At 43.1% G+C, this 21,880-nt stretch overlaps 3 protein-coding genes across 29 annotated transcripts in view; all 3 read left to right on the forward strand.

Moving 5' to 3' along the window:
• Positions 1-3,129: 3,129 nt before the first annotated feature.
• On the forward strand, positions 3,130-4,366 carry AIMP1 (aaRS-interacting multifunctional protein 1). Its single transcript, XM_065221850.1, has 2 exons — positions 3,130-3,184; positions 3,259-4,366. The coding sequence occupies exon 2, from the start codon at positions 3,269-3,271 to the stop codon at positions 4,289-4,291; it is 1,023 nt and encodes a 340-aa protein (XP_065077922.1). The 5' UTR covers positions 3,130-3,184; positions 3,259-3,268; the 3' UTR covers positions 4,292-4,366.
• A 1,079-nt stretch (positions 4,367-5,445) lies between these two features.
• LOC135701109 (uncharacterized) lies at positions 5,446-11,821 on the forward strand. The gene is made up of 2 exons (XM_065221813.1): positions 5,446-5,455; positions 11,460-11,821. The coding sequence occupies exons 1-2, from the start codon at positions 5,446-5,448 to the stop codon at positions 11,819-11,821; spliced, it is 372 nt and encodes a 123-aa protein (XP_065077885.1).
• Positions 11,822-15,287: 3,466 nt separating this feature from the next.
• Positions 15,288-21,880, forward strand: part of Patronin (patronin) — a 282,903-nt gene continuing 276,310 nt past the window's right edge. For 26 of the 27 annotated variants that reach the window (XM_065221870.1, XM_065221881.1, XM_065221891.1 and 23 more), the window contains exon 1: positions 15,288-16,046. The gene's annotated coding sequence lies outside the window, so the exon portion shown is untranslated. The remainder of the gene's footprint in view (positions 16,047-21,880) is intronic. The other variant, XM_065221871.1, reaches the window with a different exon arrangement.

A 21,880-nucleotide genomic window follows, 5' to 3' on the forward strand; every position in this document is an offset into this window, starting at 1 on the left:
GCGGCGGACTTCTCGCTGTTCGCGTCGATGCAATCCTTATCCCACCACGGGGTGGGAGGTCGCTTGCGAATGGAAACACCCGGAACACGTTTCGTCTGTGCTTGCACCGCACAATCGCTGATTAGACGCGCGAGAAAGGAGTACTCATCCACTGGAGGAAGTGTACACGATGTCAACCGAGCGAGTGGAAGATGAACCATTGGTAATAGAAATTTTGATTGGCAAGTTGTCACTACCGTAGGGATCTTGGATTACTTTCCACGAGCAACCCAACGATAGTGAACTCGAACAGAGGAAGAGGTCTAATCTACTTTCTCTTGCTGGAGGTTTGGCTACTCGTGTTACTTCCCCAGTGTTTAGAATTGTCGTATTGAAGCTATCGCAAAGGTCGTATATCAGCGTTGAGCGGTTGTAATCGTACAGTTCCCCCCAGCCTATACCGTGGGAGTTAAAATCTCCTAATATCAACCGAGGCTCAGGTTAAACTGAGCAGATATCTGAGAAACCTTGGCGAGAAAACGCAGTTCTCGGAGGAAGATATACTGAGGCAATAATGAGGCTTTCACCTCGAACATTTACCTGACATGCGACTACTCCAATGCCTGTCCTGGAACGTAGATCGATTCTATAAAAGGAATGGAATTTTATGATCCCGAGAAGCACCCCTCCATACAAATCTCGATCTACATCGATCAAGGCGAATAATGTTAAAATCGTGGAAAGGGAGAGTTGTGTCTGAAGAGAGCCATGTTTCACAAAGAGCAAATGCATCACAAAGTGAGGGAGTGAACTAAAAATTTGAATGCGTCAAGTTTTGGTATAAGACTTCTACAGTTCCACTGCAGGATTGAGATCATATCTCCGACCTCATTTGGAGAATTATCTATCAAAGGATATGATCGATGCAAGGAAGGACCACCTGGAAGCTAGTTGCTTCAAAAGTGTTTTCACAATTGGAAGCACTAAATTAATAATGTTCCTCGTTGAGTAAGAGACGTTGAATATATAGAAGATGCTCTCCACAATTCCAGAAAACGTGAACATGGGAGCATGTTCTTGTTGATTTTTCAGCTGTTCTTCTGGTTGAAAAAATGCGATATCTGGGGTTTTAGATGATCCCGGAACTGGCGGAAAGTCCTTGTTAAAATTACAGGGCTTAAATCCCGGTGGTGGGGGTTTTGGCACATTTCCGCTACCTCTTAAATTTGTCAAGGTTGGTTGATAGTCCATACGAGAGGCACACTCGAACTTTGAAATAAAACATTGTTTTGATATTTTTTCTTCTAGAACCACGAGAAAAGTAGCCAACATTTGTGCGTTTCATAAAAACAATTGAAATTAGTTGGTCCAGTTTTGTGAAATCGCTAAAACTGCTTGACAAAGTGGTCAATTGTTCACAAACGACAGTGCAATGCAAAACACGTCTGTTACCTCTATATTTGCATTTAGATTAACATCCGAAGTCTCTCCTTTTTTACACATTCTGCACACAAAATAGCACAGAATTTCCCTCCGATTTTTATGAATGGGGTGGGGCAGAAAGTATCTTTTGTGCAAAATATGTAAAAAATGAGAGACTTCAGATGTTAATCAAAATGCATATATAGAGGTACCAGACATGTTTTGCAGTGTCAGGAACTCTATTTTGTAGTCTGTGATAGGGAAATCACAAATAGAATGTCATCAAAATACATGGCATGTTGAGAGATTGAACTAGTGAGAGCAAATTTTCTCTCTCAAATTTGTAGTTTTTGGCTCTCTGGGGACTGGTAGTAAAGCAGACAATACTGTATGGGAAAAAATCATGTTTATTTAATCGTAGCTTGTTTAACACTAATTTCCGGGAAAAACTGAACGACAAAGTCCCTGACTGATTTCTTTAGGTTGTCGTTCACTTTTTTACCTGAATATGAACCGAAAACGAATTATTCCCACTTCTCTTAATTTCTATATGGGGATTTTTATCACTTCCTACCAGCGGAACAGCACCATCTCTGTGGAAAATGGCCGGACGATATGCACTTAAAAGGTTTTCAAATTTAAATAGATAAAAGTTACACTAAATTGCAACTCTCCTGAACGACGCATAGCTTGGTATAAAGAGAGAATATAAACACTTAGCATAAAAATGGTTTATACGAGAATGTGTATACTTGAACTTTATACATGCCATGTTTAAAGAAGATTTATTGAATGAACTGCTAGCAGCGATGTTTTTGTTACAATTTGGGTTAAGTATAGAATTTATTTGCAGTGAAAATTATTTTGTCATTTTTATTATTCAGAGTGCATCTACAAATAAATAGCATTCGTTTTGTTCTTTAGTTGGAGCGTTGGCTGAGAACTTGACTAGTAAAAATACGCATGATGTGCCTTATCAAGTTGATCCGATTTCAGGAACTGTAGACGACTAGGTTCATGTACGGTGCTGGACCGTACGATCAACGAAGACATTGGAGAAAGTGCACATCATTCGGTTGTGCAATCTTGTTCCCATCATTGGGCGTACTTCCCGGAGCGCTGGAAAGTTGGTCAATTCGATATATTGCATTTTAGGAAGCTTTTTTTTTCGTGATGATCTAAAAGGATGAGAACAAAATTTAATTACAATCCATTTAAAACTGAACTAAAATACAAACAGACAAATACCTTTTCTATTCTGGTGGTCATTCTACTAAGTCCAATATAGATCGCCAAGTTAGAAATAAAAATTCTAAAATCAATGCACTTTTTTTAATAAATAATGTATAATATACTTACTGAAAGTTTTATTTTCGTCAATTAAATGCAGATAAATAAGTGAAACTTTTTGGATCAAGGCGAAAGTCAACAGTGTGGCATTTTGCTGACTTGATAAGCACGAATATGAATTTTGACACGTTATTCGTTGTCATGTATAAATAAAGAAATTTTTTATTCTCTATTATTAATAAGTATACACAGCTAAATCAAATAAAGCTTAAATTTTATACTATTTTAGATTAGTAATATATTTGAGTGTGATTAATTGAGATCGCTGGCCTGTTTAAAAACGACCAGTTAATTTGCGTGACCACCAGCTTCGACCAAATGGCCGAAACCCACTTCTCGCGCACAAAACAAAGGGAGAACGAAAACAAAATCAAATTCTGACAGTCAAATTTCACCACGTTGCCCGTTTTGCTGTTCATTCGAAAGTTCTGGGGTAATTTTTTGATACAAATTTGCCATTTTCCGCTCGAAATACGTATAAAATTGCTACATTTCGTCCTATTCCAGTTGCTCCTGGATGTTCTACGCCCGTTGCGGACGAGCAATCAGTGTAGTTTTGAACGAATCCTTCCTGAGTCGCCGTTTGCCTGTAAGAATGAGTGCCCTCGAGCGGGTCATGTCCAGCAACACAGCCGCCGAAGAGCTGCTGGAATCGCTGAAGCAGGAGTTCAACGCCCTGAAAAACGAAAAGGCCAGCCGTCTTGTCGAGAAACTGAAGGTTGAGAACGATGTCCTGCGGCAGCAAGTGGAAGCTGCCCTTCAGAAGCTGATTGAGCTGGAGACGCAGAATGGGAAAAAACAGATCCCGATGCCTGGAGACAAGGCACAGAAGGAAAAGCCCGCTGGGGAAGGAAAGGGTGTAGCGCCAGCAGCAGTTCAAGAGCAAGGGGAAGCTGCCCTTCAGAAGCCGAATGAACTGGAGATGCAAAATGGTAAAAAACAGATCCAGATGCCTGGAGACAAGCCACAGAAGGAGAAGAAACCCAAGAAGGAAAAGCCCGCTGGGGAAGGAAAGGGTGTAGCGCCAGCAGCAGTCCAAGAGGCTCCAATCGACGTCGGTCGTTTAGATATGCGAGTGGGAAAGATAGTGGAGGTCTCACGCCACCCGGATGCGGACGCGTTGTATTTGGAGAAGATCGATGTGGGTGAGGCGAATCCACGAACGATCATTTCCGGTCTGGTGAAGTTTGTCCCGATCGAAGAAATGCAGAACCGAATGGTGGTGGTTCTGTGCAATCTGAAACCGGCTAAGATGCGAGGAATCCTGTCGGAAGGAATGGTAATGTGTGCTTCCACGCCGGACAAAGTCGAAGTGCTGGCACCGCCGATTGGATCTGTTCCGGGAGACTTGGTTCATGTCGAGGGTTATCCTCGGGAAGCGGATGCTCTTATGAACCCGAAGAAGAAGATCTTTGAAACCGTAGCACCCGATTTGCACACCAACGAACAGTTGATTGCATGCTACAAGGAAGGGGAGTTCTTTGTTCCGGGCAAGGGACGAGTCTTGTCGCAGACGTTGAAGAATGTTCAGGTGAAATAAGGGGGTGATTAATTGATTTGCGTTTCGGTTCATTTTCGTAGTTGCAAATATAAGCATAAGGCGTTTTGAAATATAGCAAGCAGACTGCATTTCTCGATACCGAAAATTATCATTATTTAGGAAAGAAGGGAACAGACAGTACTTACTCGCTAACTGGGCTGCTTTTAAACCTTTGCCTGCCTACACTGAAACAAATACTATAGCTAGGAATACTATTTTGGAGAACACACTTATTATCAATATAAGCACGCTTATTACTGTTAAATCTACTATGAATGTTAACAGATTTACTATGATTACTATGCTTGCTCAAAATGCATAGTAATTTTGATAGAAATACTAGTAAAATGAAATTGTTTTGACGTTGGATAACGTCTTTCGGCAACATACGGGGGTATTATCAAGTATCATCAAGTATTATCAGCATTATCAAGAAAGAGTTTAACGATTAATTTTCTAATGCCTTTCCGACACTTGAATATCGAAAGTTGAATCTTCGCAGAGCCATATTTTATCTCGAAAAATAATTTTTAAATTCTTAACAATGGATGATGCTACGAGAATCTTGAAAACATAATAAAATTTACTTAGAAAGTACCATAAAATATTCATATATCTACTAATGCATTATTAGCAATTTTAAATAAATATTTAAATTTAAAAAAATTGTATATATATATGTTATTTTTTAGTGGATTGGGCAAAGACCTTTTCACTTTGATGCTACATGAAAATAAAGTGAAATTTATTTCCAAATCATATACCGGCCCCGCTGTGTTAGTTTTCAAAATCTCGAAAACAAACCCCCGTACACGTTCTACTTCGTTACTTAATCTGGACTAGAACGGAACGAGCGAATTAAAATTTTAAAAGTTCACTACAACTCTCTTGAATTATTGTGGTGGCGGTTTTTGTTAAGATTTCGACGGGGTAATTAAGCGCGTTCTCCACGAATACGACGAGCCAGCTGGATGTCCTTCGACATGATAGTGACACGCTTGGCGTGGATGGCACACAGATTGGTATCATCGAACAGACCGACCAGATAGGCCTCGCTAGCTTCCTGCAGAGCCATAACAGGCGGTTTTGGTTGATTCTTTTGTATTTCGACTGGAATATCACTGGAAACGCACTACTAACCCCAACACAACAAAATGATTGTCGGTACTGGATTAGTAGTGGTAGATCTCATACCAGTAACAACCAACTTAGGTTAAATCTAACAACCTTAACTGAAAAAATCAACATTTGATCACATCCCTACCACCTTTCAAATCCCGACAAGAAAGTTAATTAAAAACACCTATTTAATTCATTTGGTGGCCCTGAAAAGGGCCGGTTTTTTTGTCTGAGTCGATGATGCTAATTTATCCTCCGAAACCGTACAGAGTGCGTCCCTGTCGCTTCAGAGCTTAAACGACATCCATTGCGGTGACCGTCTTCCTCTTAGCGTGTTCGGTGTAAGTAACAGCATCACGGATAACGTTCTCCAAAAACGCCTTCAACACGCCTCTAGTTTCCTCGTAAATAAGCCCAGAAATTCGCTTGACTCCACCTCGACGGATAGCAGGTTTAGTAATACCAACAATCAATACGAAACTAACGATTTTAAATTGGCTCACCACTTTAGTAGCCTATTGGTCCCAAGCAAACGATTAACGTACCCTATTCTAGTTGAAATTCTATTACTACACTATGTTTGTTTTGATTCGCTATGAAAGTTTGACAGATAACATCAGGGATGTGTGGATTCATGCAGAACATGCAGGGGTGAGTGAAATAGCTTGGGACTGCTTGGGACCGTTGTTCTGGTACTGAGTGAGCCAAAAATAATAGGGATTTTCTTCGGGACCCAGTGGTCTTAGAGTTACCTCTATGGTAATACCATAGGTAACTCTAAGACTAGAAGGTACCGAAATAACGTGCTCAACTTTTTGACTCAGCTCTGGTACTCTCTTCGGTCCCAAGCTAATCGATTCACCCCTCGAAACATAGGAAAAACCACTAACCCCTCATTTTATCTGTCAAACTTTCATAGCGAATCAAAACAAACATTTCGTAGTACTAGAATTTCGACTAGAATGGGATACGTTAATCGTTTGCTTGGGACCAATAGGCTAGTCAAGTAGTGAGCCAATTTAAAATCGTTAGTTTCGTATTGATTGTTGGTAATACCATAGAGGTAACTCTAAGACTAGTAGGTCCCGAAGAAAATCATTATTATTTTTGGCTCACTCAGTACCAGAACAACGGTCCCAAGCAGTCCCAAGCTATTTCACTCACCCCTGCATGTTCTGCATGAATCCACACACCCCTGATGTTATCTGTCAAACTTTCATAGCGAATCAAAACAAACATAGTGTAGTAATAGAATTTCAACTAGAATAGGGTACGTTAATCGTTTGCTTGGGACCAATAGGCTACTAAAGTGGTGAGCCAATTTAAAATCGTTAGTTTCGTATTGATTGTTGGTAATACCCTGAATGTTGTCACGCAGCACTTTTCGATGACACTTTGCTCCTCCTTTGCCGAGTCCTTTTCCTCCATTGCCGCGTCCAGTAATTGTTGGAGATGGTTAGTGTATCGTTGATGAAGGTTGAGACGAAAGTGAAAAAAATTTTTTTTTTTTTTTTTTTTAGTTTAAATGATCTTTATTTTAGTTTAACTTGGGCGATTACCATATAAATTTTTACTAAGTGATTTAATTGCTTTCTTCATCTTTAGGTATGGGCAAAATTCAAAATTTGTTTTACAGAATTAGTCCTAGACTTAGTACACGGTCGACCACCTTGGTGGGATTGGTTTGTTTTGTTTTTAGAATTTGAAGAGAAACTACTTAATACTACTATTGACAGCTTAAAACTAACCTACTCTACTATATACACTTAACCTACTATGTACAAATTGCTTATTAAAGCATGTTCAGAAAGATTGCATTTTTGAATAAATTTGGTTGTCATATCATCAATTTTGGAATCTACTTTGGGAATTTCTGCCTCTTGATGGAGGTCTGCTATTCTTGTGTCGAATGGACGATCTAGGATCATCCTCAACACTCTATTCTGTGCAACCTGGATTTTGTTCCTGTGGGTCTGAGCGCACGATTCCCACACCGGGGCGGCATAGAAGATCGCGGGGGCTACGATTTGTTTGTAAACAGCCAGTTTGTTTTGCCTTGAGAGGCGGGATCTGCTGCAAATGAGCGGATACAAACACCTAACCAAGGCGGAGCACTTAACTAGGGTTTTCTCTATGTGCGAGCGGAACAGGAGCTTCTCATCGAACAACATCCCGAGATAAGTAACATCAGTGGACCACTCGACCCTTGTACCATCCATTATTACGGTACAGGAGGGAGACGGTTTAAGTTTTGGCGATTGTCTGTGAAGGAACATGATTGCTTGAGTTTTCGAGGCGTTGATTTTGATTTTCCACGTGGTGGCATAATCAGTAAAGGTGTCAAGGCATCGTTGGAGCTTGTTCGTAATTTCACGAGGCATCCTACCCTTGACGGCTATCGCGGTGTCATCTGCAAACAGAAAGAACACGCAACCGTCTCCTAGAGGAGGGATGTCCGACGTGTAGATGCTGTAAAGCAGTGGTCCCAGCAGACTCCCTTGCGGAACACCTGCTGGGATCGGAAATTGTCCCGAAAGGGAACTATTCAACGACACCCTGAACGACCTTTGCTGGAGATAGTTACGGGTGATTTTCACAAGGTATGGTGGAAAGTTGGAGTTACAAAGCTTGTATATAAGTCCGTCGTGCCAGACATTGTCAAACGCCTTTTCGACGTCTAACAAGGCCATGGCTGTGGACTTGGATACAGCTTTGTTACTCCGGATGTTATTCATCACCCGCACTAGCTGATGATTGGTGGAATGCCCCTTACGGAACCCGAACTGTTCCGGAAGAAGAATGTCATGTTCCTCCACAAACTTGTTTAGTCGGCTGAGGATCAATTTTTCGAACAGCTTGCTCAGCGCTGAGAGCAGGCTAATCGGTCTGTAGCTTGACGGTAGTGAAGGGTCTTTCCCAGGTTTGCGGATCGGGATGATTTTTGCCACCTTCCAGATGCTTGGAAAGTAGTGCAGCTCCAAGCATCTGTTGAAGGTGGCAGCTAGCAGCGAGTGCACCCTCGGGCTGAGATTTTTCAACGCTAGGTTGAATATTCCGTCAAACCCGGGAGCCTTCATGTTCTTACTGTATTTCAGCGCTGAGCAAATTTGTTCCTCTGTAATCCGTTCTTCTGGAGGGACGGCACAAGGGGAGGCATCTAACGTCAGGACGCACTGCGCAACCTGGTTCTCGAGTGGACTTGGGATTTTAGAGCCAAGCAAATGCGACTGGGCAATGTGCTCCCCAATCGCATTGGCCTTCTCTTCGTTGGTGATAAGCCGTTCGTCATTGACTCTAAGTGGTGGAATGGGCTTGGGGTGAGACTTCAGCACCTTGGCAACCTTCCAGAATGGTCTGGAACGGTCGTCCAGGTTCTGAACGAGCCGCCCGAAACTCTCGTTCCGGATTGAGACCATTCTGGAAGCGATCTGCCGATTCAGATCGACCATTTCGTATTTACGCTGCAGATCCCCAGTCCGCTGAAACTGGCGTCTACGAACATTTCTGAGCCGAATCAAGAGTTTGGTGTGGGAATCAATTGCTTGAAACTTACCCCTCACAGGAACTCGTCGAACGCACTCTTCGTCAGCCACGGATATGGCTTGATGGAGACCCTCCAGGGCCCGGTCGATGTCATCCACTGTGTCGAGCGGTGGGTTGTCGTCGATGTGGCGGTCGACCACGCGTCGAAACTGGACCCAGTTGACTCGATGGTAGTCCTTCCGCTGGCACGGTGCAGGGGCCACGTTGTAGCCCAGCTCGGTCAGCACCGGTTGGTGGTCCGAACTCAGGTCGTTGACGGCAACCGGCTTGGCTAATCTGGTGTTTGCCAAGAACAGGTCCAGCGTCGATGGGTTGCCCGTCGGTGATGTGAAGGTTGGTTCGTCCGGAAACCAGACGGAATAGAGACCATGCTGGGAATGGTCGAATAGCAGGCGGCCGTTCTGGTTCTGCTGGTAGTTCCGCCAGGCCTCGTGCCGGGCGTTCAGGTCCCCTCCGATTACAAAGCGGGCATTGGTGTGGGTTATGATGGCAAGGTCGTTCTTGAACTGCTGTGCTGTACCATTGCTAACGGTACATTGCCGGGGGCAGTAGACAACGATGAACCGGACGTTTCCGGTCGATGTTTCCACCTCAACGCCGACGGCCTCGATGATGGAAGTGCGGTAGTGGGGTAGGGTGCAGTACTTGATGCCTTTCTTGATGATGACCGCGACACCGCCCCCCCTGGAGCTGGTGCGATCAAGCCGGACAATGCTGTGGTCGGGCAGCCAGAAGCTGTCACCGGTCTTGAGGTGGGTCTCGGTGAGAAGGCCCACGTCGATGTCGTGCTTGCGGAGGAAGTCTGCAAGCTCAATGTTTTTCGCCCCTACGGAGCGAGCGTTCCAGTTGGCGATCTTTATGGGTTCACGGTCCATAATTAGCGACAAAGGAGATGATAGCTTGGAGCTGTTGTGTTCTTGTTGCGCGGGTGCGCTTGATGATGATGGCCTGGGCCAACAGTGTGACGATCTCATCCGTTGACAGCGGAGAATCGTCTGTAGCTTCACCGGTTGTACCGGCCAATCCCGGAGCAGGGGGATCCGTCGATGGCCCGGAGGCTTGACCGGGAACTGCAGCGGCAGCCAACTGTTGGTTGAGCGGGAGCGGCGGCAACACTGGAATTGGCCGTGATTGGACCGGTGATAACGGAGGAAAGTTCTGCGCGTTGTTTTCTGGAACCTTCTTGCGACCGGGCTGGCTGTTGGACGAGGCCTTCTTCCGGATCTCAGCGTATTCGGCCCGCTTCGGACAGGCCTTACTCGTGGCCTTGTGGGCAGCACCGCAGTTGGCGCATGTGGGAGCGGCTTCCTCGATGCTGTCGCAGTCGTCGATCTTGTGGTTTTTGCCGCATTTGATGCAGCGGCTGGCCATGCGGCAGTTCCTGGTGCCGTGCCCGAACAATAGGCAGTTCGAGCACTGAGTGACGCCACGGTGGGTTGGCTTATACCGCTCCCACTTCACTACGATGTGGAACAGTGTGTGTGTCGTATGGAGATCCTTCACGGTTGTGGAGTTCTTCTGCAGATGGACCAAGTAGAGCTGGTCACGATACTTGATGGCCTTGCTGCGGGTCATCTTGTGGATTTCGACCGGCTTGAGGCCGTTCGCCTTAATCTCGTCCATTAAGGTGGTGGTGTCCATGTCGTGGAGCCCGCGCAGCACCACTTTCAGCGGCTTGGTGGCCTCGACGTCGTGGGAGAAGTACTCCAGCTTCATCCTGTCCAAGAGGGCCTGGACTGCGTTGTAGTGATTTTCGGCCGAGACCATCAGTTTGTAGCCTTCCGTGCACCGTTGAATGGTGCAGCGAAGGCCCTGCTTAATGTAGAAATCCAGCTGCTCCAATAGCCCGGGAGGGAAGCCCTTCACATAGAAGGGTGGCAACTTAACTTTTTTAGGCACCGTCTCAGGGTCCGACTGCGGCTGGGCTCCGTTCTGCAGGGCGGAGAACGGATTGTTGCTCAGCAGCTTTTTTGCTACCGATGCGGTGGCGCTGATGTCTTCAGGTCTGGGTCGTTTAGTTCCGGGAGGCCCCGGCTGCGGGTCCGCAACGCCTGTCGGGACGGGCAATGGGGTTTTCTTCTGCTTCTTCTGAGCTGGCTCGGTGGTCGCGCCGTCTCCTGGGAGAGTCTGTTTTCCCGGTAAGCCGGCACTCGCGTTACCGCGCGATTTCTTACCCATGGCTGGGTCAGCGAGAGCGTCACTATACAACGCGGAGCTAATTCGACTTGCGAACGAACGAACGAAACTAGAGAGAATTCAAATCGACTGAACTGCTCAACAGTCTGGCAGCGAATGATGGTTGAATGAGGTAGAAACACTGTTTGAATTGAAAAAAAAAAAAAAAAAAAAAAAAAAAAAATTTCAAATTTCGACTTTTTTATACCTATTCGAGGGTTAAATTCTTCTTGTTAGTTGTTGTATTCTGTTCTTTCATCGTTTCTGATTGGTTGAACTCAGCAAACGCATGTTATAAAACAGAATGGAAGTCATTTTTTTTATTCCACAGTTTGCTTTCAACGTGAGCACATCGCCGCTCGCAAAAGCGCACCAGCCACCGGAGGAGTAAAGAAGCCTCATCGCTACCGGCCAGGCACCGTCGCCCTGCGTGAGATCCGTCGTTATCAGAAATCGACCGAACTGCTGATCCGCAAGTTGCCTTTCCAGCGTCTGGTCCGTGAAATTGCCCAGGACTTCAAGACCGATCTGCGCTTCCAGAGCTCAGCTGTTATGGCTCTACAGGAAGCTAGCGAGGCTTATCTGGTTGGACTGTTCGAAGATACCAACCTGTGTGCCATCCACGCCAAGCGAGTCACAATCATGCCAAAGGACATCCAGCTGGCTCGTCGTATCCGTGGTGAACGCGCTTAGATTCCCCGTCGAAAATCTTACCAAACCGGCCCTTTTCAGGGCCACTAAGTTCATTTATGAAGAGTAAGAGTAGACCTTTTAAAGAACTACAAACATACACACTTAATCGAGCTCGGTGAAATCTCTAACAGCCGATTACTTCGGCAGTAAATTTTGCTGATATCTCTGCAAAATATCTGTTTGTTAGCTGATATCTCAGTAAAATGTTATTTGTTAGCTGAGTCTCGGCAATTGTTTTACTGAATCTCAGCAAAATAAATTGCAGAACTACTCGGCTGTTGGAATCTCGGCGAAAAAATTTAAGTGTGTAGTTTTCATCAAGACTATTTTTTCTCATTGATGGCGCTGTTCTATTGATAGTAATTTAGAAATATGGAAAAGTGGACGGAACGCTTTGGATGCATATTATGGTCAAAATAAGTAAAAAGATATCATTCAATGACTTTCTTGCCAGAATGTGAAAGGTTGAAGTGATGTGATGGAGCGTTCATCAATCTGCGGGTGTTAAGCTTAAATCAACGTAGGTCCTGCTGGTTACCGCTACTAATCCAGTACCGACAATATTCTGCATACATTTTGGTGTGGTAGTTCCAGATACGTCGTGCACTTCCGGAATCTAGAGAAGAAATTAATGAAAACGCCTGAGTTGTCCGAACGCGCTTTGGGGAAAGATATCGCAAAATAGTTATTAAGGAATATTCCTAAAATATAATATACACAATTAAGTACAACACACAACAGACGTTATCCAACGCCAACCCTGCGGTCGTATCTAGTATACAACCCTTCCAACTTTTTTTTTCTGTGTACTAGACTGAAAAATTACATCCAAATGGTTTTACAGGTTTCGTTTGCGTTTTCGTTTTCGTTTCGTAGACGGCAAAACAATCATGCTCCAGTTATTTTTTTAAACCTATAAACCAATAAAATACGTGTGGGATACACCCTAAGCATAGTGAAATGCTGTCAATTGACGCTGGCTGGACCAAAAGAAATACAATATCTGGCAACACTGCTCTCATCGTCGTTGGTTGGCCTCACCGTCATTGGCGTTGACGGCACCGTCCAAAAATTTGCTCTTCCAGCAAATATAGACAGTTTCTTATGGGAATTTTCGGTGGAGTGAAAGGATAGTACAAAGTCCGCCATGTTTCACGCACAGTCTGACGTTTGCTTATGGATTTTCTCATAGGAGTAAAGAGCTAAAGAGTCGCCGTCAACGCCAATTCTTCCTATTTCTCCAACTGGCCATCAGACAGGCAAGACGTTGTTAGCGGTCCTCCGTTGTCGCGTGTGGTCAACGAGCGAAACTTCACAATACGTATATGCTTTGTTATACCAACAATCAATACGAAACTAACGATTTTAAATTGGCTCACCACTTTAGTAGCCTATTGGTCCCAAGCAAACGATTAACGTACCCTATTCTAGTTGAAATTCTATTACTACACTATGTTTGTTTTGATTCGCTATGAAAGTTTGACAGATAACATCAGGGGTGTGTGGATTCATGCAGAACATGCAGGGGTGAGTGAAATAGCTTGGGACTGCTTGGGACCGTTGTTCTGGTACTGAGTGAGCCAAAAATAATAATGATTTTCTTCGGGACCCAGTGGTCTTAGAGTTACCTCTATGGTTATACTATGAACCGTGTTTTAATAATATTATTGATACAATGAAAAACAAAAATCCTGCTGGGAGAGCAATATAAAACCGAAGATTGCTGAAGAAACAGTAACAACGAAAATAAATGTTGATTAAGTAAAATTTTGCTGAAAATTACTGGAAAATCAGTTAAAAGCTGTCATCTATTCTTATGCTGCAACTTCAGCAAATCAAATACAAATTCACTGAAGATTCAATAAAGTGTTGCAATTTTGACAGAAGTTCAAATTGCTGGAAGTATCAGCAACACTATTTTGCTAGATAGTTTGCTGATATATCATCAAGTCTATCACACTCATTTTTTATTGCTGGCAACCAGCAAAATTTTGCTGGATTTTGCCGAGCTGTATAACCAGCAATCCTTTCAGCAAAGTAAATTTTGTTGGCTTTCCAGCAAATATTTTTTGACAGAAGGTTGCTGGAAAATCAGCAATTTCTTTGCTGAAAAATATGGGGTTGATTTTGCTGGAATTTCAGCAATTACGCAATTACAAGAAGCTTTTCTCGTTTTAATAAGAAAAACAGTAAATCAATGCATCAAGTAGTTAGAGAAAGCACTTAAACATGCTTAAACCATAGAGGTAACTCTAAGACCAGAAGGTCCCGAAATAACGTGCTCAACTTTTTGGCTCAGCTCTGGTACTCTCTTCGGTCCCAAGCTAATCGATTCACCCCTCGAAACATAGGAAAAACGAATAACCCCTCATTTTATCTGTCAAACTTTCATAGCGAATCAAAACAAACATTTCGTAGTACTAGAATTTCTACTAGAATGGGGTACGTTAATCGTTTGCTTGGGACCAATAGGCTAGTCAAGTAGTGAGCCAATTTAAAATCGTTAGTTTCGTATTGATTGTTGCTTAAACCCTCTTTTATTCAGTCGTTATTAAAATAACTCTACACAAAACTATTGATTATCTTTAAGTTCTTCTCCATCCGCACGTAAGCATCTTCTCCATCTTTCTACCGAATATATCTAGAATAAAAGGCATATCTGTTACAAGATAATATTTCCTTCAAAATATTCCCGTGTCTTACCGTTATTATTATGCAAAACAATCCAGTTGAAATTTTACAACGCAACCGTAATAAAAAATAACCATAAACGAACGATAACCCAAATCATTGAACTATTCCACAAATGGTTTGGATGATACCCAGAACACGTCGTTAAGCAAATTAACCATACAATTTTTATTAGAGAATGCTTTTCTTGCATAATTTTATTTGTAAGCGGTCGTCCAAGAATTACAAGTCTTTTTGACAGTTCATGATTTGCTGGTTTTCGGCAAAAACAACTGATTACTGGATTTTTCGTAATTAAAAAGTTGTTAGCTGTTTTTTCAGCTAATATCGTTTTGCTGGACCATTTTCAGTAAACCATTTTGCTGGAAGATGAAAACAGAATTTGGTGTGACTTCGACCGAGATCAGGTTCGTGGTGAGTTCTGGCACGAATTTTACTTCATTCTCCTCAATCTTTCTGGATTCACAGGAACTGTCAATGCCATACACTACAGCATTTCCTTCACCGAGGTTTTAGGTCTTATTGCCATCCGCCATATGTATCCACCCGTAAATTCTTCCAATGAATTGAAAGTTTTCTCATTTTTGGCCAAACCGAGTGTTTTACAACTCAAAACCGAGTAGCAACAGAAAAGCGTGAGAGCCAAGCATAACCCGAGCACCGATCTGTCAAACATAATAAAACGTCATGCTGGCTAAACCGTTGATGCCAACCGAACGGAACGAAAACCACGATCAGGGAGAAAAGTCATTCTGGGGCTGCTGCTTTCGTTCGGCCGTGCTGAGAGTCGCATTTGGAGCAGAGTCGAGAAAAGATCGTCTTTCGATTCGACGTCGTGTGCGATTTTTCTTCGCGAGTGCAGTTTAGTCATTATAAAACTCAAAAGAAATTAAATTTTATCTAGGAAACAGACATTGAATCAGATTAGATGGAGCAGTTGTCCCATCGACAGCAGTTTGATCGGGAAAATTTCTGCTGTGTGTGTGAGTGTTGAGCAAGAGTGCTATTCTGGAAAAGAAAAACGGAATTATTATTTTGTGTTGTGTGCATTGTGAGGAAAAATAAAAGCATCGAATCGGTTCCCGTTTTTTTGGTCGCCGTGCGTGAATTGGAAATCTCTGCCCCTGTAGGCGGAAGATTGAGTGGTGTGAAGAGAAAACCCGTCGATCTGGTGTGGTGGTGATTGGGAATATTGGAAGAAAGTCCGTCGTCATCACGCGGAGAAAAGTGGACCGCACAAAGGGTAAATTTTAGAGCTTAGGGATTGGATGATAATTTTCGGTCGGATCCTCCCTTCTGGAAGTGTCTGTTGCTTTTCTGGAATCGAACACAAAGACAGTGCAGCAAGCAAGGAAGCAAGAAGGAAGGGGAATCTATTGTAGTAGAACGAACATACATTGCTGGGAGAAGGTGGTGGAGGAGGAGTAGGGGGTGGTAGTTCCCCAAAAAGAAACGGGAGTTCGGTTGCGGTGTTTAGCTTTTCTGGAACGGGACGAGTTTTGCAGTGCCACCGAAAATAATCGCAGCATAACCGGTAAGTGGATGCATTTTACAATCGGTAATTAGTCGATTCATAAAAATTATAATCGTCGGAAGTGGCTCTTGCCAGTAGGAAGAAAAATGTTGCCTCCCTTGCCCAAAGGTACACACCTCTTCTCTCGGTTGTTCGTCGTCTCAGGCCGTCGTCCGTTTGTAATATTTTCAGTTCCATCTCGTCATCAACATTGTATTCATTATGTATGGGTGTGTTTTGAAACGAAGAATCATCGGTCATCATCGGATGCGTAGGGGGCTGAGACTGTGTGAGTGATTGGGTTGATTGCTGTCTAGTGGCACGGTGGGATTTGGCGTGGAGGTCGGTGGTTAGAACTAATTTAGGATGTTATCAACGTTCCATTTGTTGGATGCAGGGCAGAGCGCAGTGTAAATACAGGGTTGTTACGACTACTCGAATGTCGCGAGTTTCGTGGATTTTCATTTATGATTTTGGGTGTGACGCAAATTTTGAAACAGATTAGTCTAAACTCAACTAAGTTTAAATTTTATTTATTTGAAGTCTCCATTCCAATCATTTCAATGACACATTTTCAAATATGCATGAGTGCCACGTTTTATTTATTACTATGCATTCTCTTGCATGAAGACACACTTTTGTTCGATTTATTTAGACGAACACAGGCTGCCTGTTTATGTGTACCTTAGATCTTTTTGTAATCAGTGGTTTTATCAAAGTGATCTATGTCAAACTGAACAAAAAACAGAAAGTTTCTGAAATTCTCAGAACGTATTTGAGTATTTTAAATTCTTTACAATAGTCTCTAAAATCTCTCAGAAGTTTCACGAGCTTATTAAGGCGTTCGGATCTCGTCTCCGAAAGTCTCTGAATCTCTCTAAAGTCTTCATAACAGTTCTGGAGTTCGTAGATCCTTTCTTAATAACTTGGAAATTCACTATCTGTAGATCGTCAAACCTGATCTCAAAAGTGATTGAATCTTCTCAGCTTTATTTTCCTGATCATCTCAGAGTTTCTTTCGAAGTTCAGTGAGCGTAATAAAAGTTTAATACACTCCAGCAAAATTTAGATAAATTTTGTGAATTTCAAAGAAGATAATTTAACTTTATAGAGATTCAGCGGAATTTGGAGAAGCACAAGGAACATCATCGTTGTTTAGAAAACCTCTCACAAAAACTCAGGGTACACCATCTCCGTGAATTTCAACGGATACAGAACTCCAAAGAATTTCTTTCGTGAAATCCCGAATTCCAAAAAAAAAAAAACAATCATCGTCAGAGATATTCAGCGAACATTAAAGAGGCTCAATGAACTTTAATGTAGTTTATGAAATATCAGAAAGACTGAGGGAACGAAAATCTTTCAAGCATAGAATACTAAAAAACATGATTAATGTCAAGTTTGAGAAGTTTTAGAATTTTAGTTAATTTTGCACTTGTTGAAAATATTTCAAACACAGCAGCTGGGTGCTTCTTACTCAATTAATAACAAATATAACGGCATTCGGGAGGGCACCCGATTGAAGCGATTTTGATGGGGAGAATGGGATTGCCAACTCCCTGTTGCTAACATTTCGTGGATAAAGGTTGGGCTCTTCTCCCCATCTATTGGGACGTTCTGCCTCACGATGGCTTGATTTGGTTACTGGTTGTATGTACTTTTTTCTGGAAGGAGATTCTCTATCACTCCCGTGGGTTTCGCGTGAGTGTTTCTGCTTACGGGTCCGTCCCATCGTTTTTGACCCTTGAGATAGGAGTATGATGAGTATGATAAGAAAGCAAATCTTGATCAAGTAATGTACTAGGAACAGTCCACAGCTATCTGCAGGTGCCTTGCTCTATCATCATCATCAGAAATACTTAGGGAACAGCAAAGTGATGCTTAGCAGAATTTCAGAGAAGTTTTGGAACCCCAGAAAGGCTCATCGGAAGCGGAGTATAGGGAAATTGTTGAGAAGTTCAAATCAACCATAGAGTAGATAACCTTTCAGCAAAACACACACTATTGAAACCTGATTTTTATCAACTATTTCCATGGATATTTTTAAAATGTTTATACAAAACAAGAGGAAGTGTTGATCTTGAAGTACATTTAAAATCTGAATCAATTAGATTGAAATTTTTACAATTCAAACGATTTCAATCTGATAAGATGTTCACGGCTGACGAACGCATTTTCCAGGTTTTCTTAAAATTAATCATACGCACATACAAAATCCTGCTGATCGAAATCCTTTGTCGATAATAGAACAATAGCTGTCTAACTTCGTCTTCTTCTTCTTCTTCTTCTTCGTATTCGCATTCCAAGCTTTTTGTTTTTCGCATATTAGCTTATTGCGTGCTTGCAACTTAGTGTTCTAGATGCACTTCCACAGTTATTAGTTGAGAGCTTTCGATGCCTGTACCATTTTTGCATTAGTATAATAGTTGTGTTTGCCACACATCTATTATACTAAAGGGTGATACGGTCAAAATTTGGTCAATATCAACTTGACGTATTTCTTTCAATTTTGCATTTAAAAAACCTGAACACCCCTCATTTTGAAGGTGTGTGTGTGTAGAATGTTGCTCCTATTTTCCTATTTTGATTTTGGAATTCACTCTTCAGTTGTCAAAATGCCGTCCAAGCAAGAAGAGCAGCGTATCAAAATTTTGCTCGCGCATCGCGAAAATCCGAGCTACTCGCACGCAAAGTTGGCAAAATCGCTAAAAGTTGCCAAATCAACCGTTACAAATGTAATTAAAGTGTTTGGGGAACGTTTGTCGACAGCCAGGAAGTCTGGATCGGGGGGAAATCGAAAACCGGAAGCCGCTGAGACGACAAAGAGAGATGCCGGTAGTTTCAAGCGAAACCCTAACCTCTCTCTCCGAGATGCCGCAAGTAAGCTGGGTGTATCGTCTACAACCGTGCATCGAGCCAAAAAACGAGCCGGACTATCGACTTACAAGAAGGTAGTGACTCCAAATCGCGATGATAAACAAAATACGACGGCCAAAGCGCGATCCCGGAGGCTGTACACGACGATGCTGACGAAGTTTGACTGCGTGGTAATGGACGACGAAAGCTACGTCAAAGCCAACTACAAGCAGCTTCCGGGACAGGAGTTTTATACGGCAAAAGGAAGGGGAAAGAAAGGTAGCAGATGTTTTCAAGCACATGAAACTGTCAAAGTTCGCAAAGAAATATCTGGTTTGGCAAGCCATCTGTACCTGTGGCTTGAAAAGCAGCATTTTCATAGCTTCCGGGACTGTCAACCAAGAAATTTACGTGAAAGAGTATTTGAATAAACGTCTGCTGCCTTTCCTGAAGAAACACGGTTGTTGCGTACTGTTTTGGCCGGATTTGGCATCTTGCCATTACGGTAAAAAGGCCATAGAGTGGTAAGCCGCCAACAACGTGCAGGTGGTTCCCAAGGACAAGAACCCTCCCAACACGCCAGAGCTCCGCCCAATTGAAAAATACTGGGCTATTGTCAAGCGGAACCTAAAGAAGACCAAAAAAACTGCTAAGGGCGAGCAGCAGTTCAAGGCAAACTGGCTTTCTGCGGCGAAGAAGGTGGACAAGGTGGCTGTACAAAATCTGATGGCAGGGGTCAAGCGTAAGGCCTGGCAATTCGGATTTGGAAAAGCGGAAGCCTAACTGAATATTTTTCCTGAATTTTATACTAATTGAACTTGAAAAAGAAATTTAATTTGATTTTTTAAATAAACGATTTCACCGATTTACACGCGTTTTCCCTTGACCAAATTTTGACCGTACCACCCTTTAATGCAAAAATGGTACAGGCATCGAAAGCTCTCAATTAATAACTGAGGAAGTGCGTCTAGAACTCTAAGTTGAGGCCCGGGAAGTCGAGACATTTTCCAACTCGAAAAATTCCTAGGCGGGACCGGGAATCTACCCCAGTCACCTCCAGCATGGTCTTGCTTTTTAGCTGCGTATTTACCAACACGCAGTTTAAATGGAAAAGTTCCGGACAGAAGTCGCACAAATCTGAGACATTTGTAGCGTTGTAAAAGCGTTTTGAAACAGTTTTGGACAATTCTAAATGGATAGAGCAGCAGGCAGTAGGTGAATGTAATTTTAGCAACCGGGTGTTTGCTCATCTGTCTGCAGAAGTTCGTGTCCAGGCTATTTGTTGGGGAAGGAATTTCAGTATATTCGCCAGGGGTTCCCTCAGCAAAAGACGACACGAACTGACCACATTTTGGCACAATTATTTCAACGACATAAGATTATTTATTGAGGAAAACTTCTTACAAACTTGAAGGCAAATCAACTAATTTTTTCACTCTCAGAACAAATTTTCACACCCGCTTGCTACGATCTTTATTTTGTTGCTATGGTTACGCTCACGACTGCGATACCCAAGAAGAAAAGTTCGGACTGGCAGTGTAAGCAACATTCTCCGGGCCAGGAACCGAGCTGATGGCCTGGAGCAACACAACCTTGCTTACAGGTATTTTGTAGGTTGACTTTGATGTCCGCACCCCAACTGTTCTCACCTTTCCATCCGACCCTTGGTAGATCTTCTCTACAACTCCTTTCGGCCACCTGCCTCGGTGGAGCGATTCGTCCCCTATTATCACTAGATCACCGACGTAATAATCGTGGTTATTCCTGTTGTCCGGCCACTTGCGGCTTCTGATCAACTCCGGACGGAACGAGGCTATCCACCTGTGCCAGAAACGATCCACGTAGATCTGAGAATGCTTGTAGGCAGCACGACAGGTAAGATCTCGTTCATCAAAGTTATGGTCGAACTGGATTGAATTGTTTCGGTCAAGCAGCAACATGTTTGGAGTTATCGGTTTAGGGTCCAGGAGGTCATCCGGAACGTGTGTCAAAGGTCTGTTGTGTACTGTGTTCATTGCCTCGCACAAAGCAGTACGTAGCACCAAGTCCGTAGGGTGCCTATCCCGTAACATTGCACGAAGGGTAGTCTTCACAGAGCGTACTAAACGTTCCCAGCAACCTCCGAAATGCAGAGCACCAGGTGGAATAAACTTCCACTCAACACCTCTGACGCTCAGCGAATCTTCAATCTGCGGCTGTTCCAGAGTTCTCACCGTGGTACCGTTGTCGGTCATGATGCACTGTGGTAAGCCACGGATGGATATGAAACAGTGGATGGCCATTATACAGCTGCCCGTGTCTAGAGGTGACACGACTTCAAGGTGTACAGCTCTTGATGTCATACACGTGAACAATACTACCCACCTCTTTTCAACACGACGACCAACATTTACAGACAACGGTCCAAAATAATCAATACCCGTACATGTAAACGGGAACACGAACGGGGTTGTTCTTTCCGGTGGTAGGTTTCCCATTTGCGGAACGATCGGTTTTGCTCTAAGCTCACGACACTTGACACAGGATTCCTTGATATTGTTAACAACGGTCTCCATTCCTTGGTGGGCGTTGGCGATATGGTACATACGAATCAGTAGAGTTGAAAACTGGTGGTTGTCAGGAAGAATCACAGGATTGTTCACTTCAAACGACTTTCCATCATCCTCGCATACAGATGATTCCATTATCCAGAAACGGAGAACATGTTTTCAAACGTCTATTGCTTTTCACGAATTTGGTCTGCTTCAGACTGCGCATCTCTTCACAGAAAATGTTCGACTGTACCTTCCTGTACCAGGCACTCCTACCTTCATCCATGTCGTTCGAGGAGATTGTCAAATATTTAGGCTAGAGCGATCCATACCACGGAAAAACAAACGCTGGGAGTCCTGATCCAATCTACGAATGATGACTTGATGGAACATCTCTATAATGTCCGCCACAAAAGCAATCTTCTTCTTCCTAGCGCGCATCAGGATCGCAATCAATGCGGGAACGAA

This window comes from Ochlerotatus camptorhynchus, unplaced genomic scaffold (genome assembly GCF_037179485.1).
Source record: "Ochlerotatus camptorhynchus isolate MF236.1 unplaced genomic scaffold, CSIRO-AGI_Acam_v1.1 ptg000150l, whole genome shotgun sequence".
NCBI lineage: Eukaryota > Metazoa > Arthropoda > Insecta > Diptera > Culicidae > Ochlerotatus > Ochlerotatus camptorhynchus.

What these genes read in the sequence shown, in the direction of transcription:
- AIMP1 (XM_065221850.1), top strand. Translation starts at nt 3,269, where the DNA reads ATGTTCTACGCCCGTTGCGGACGAGCAATCAGTGTAGTTTTGAACGAA.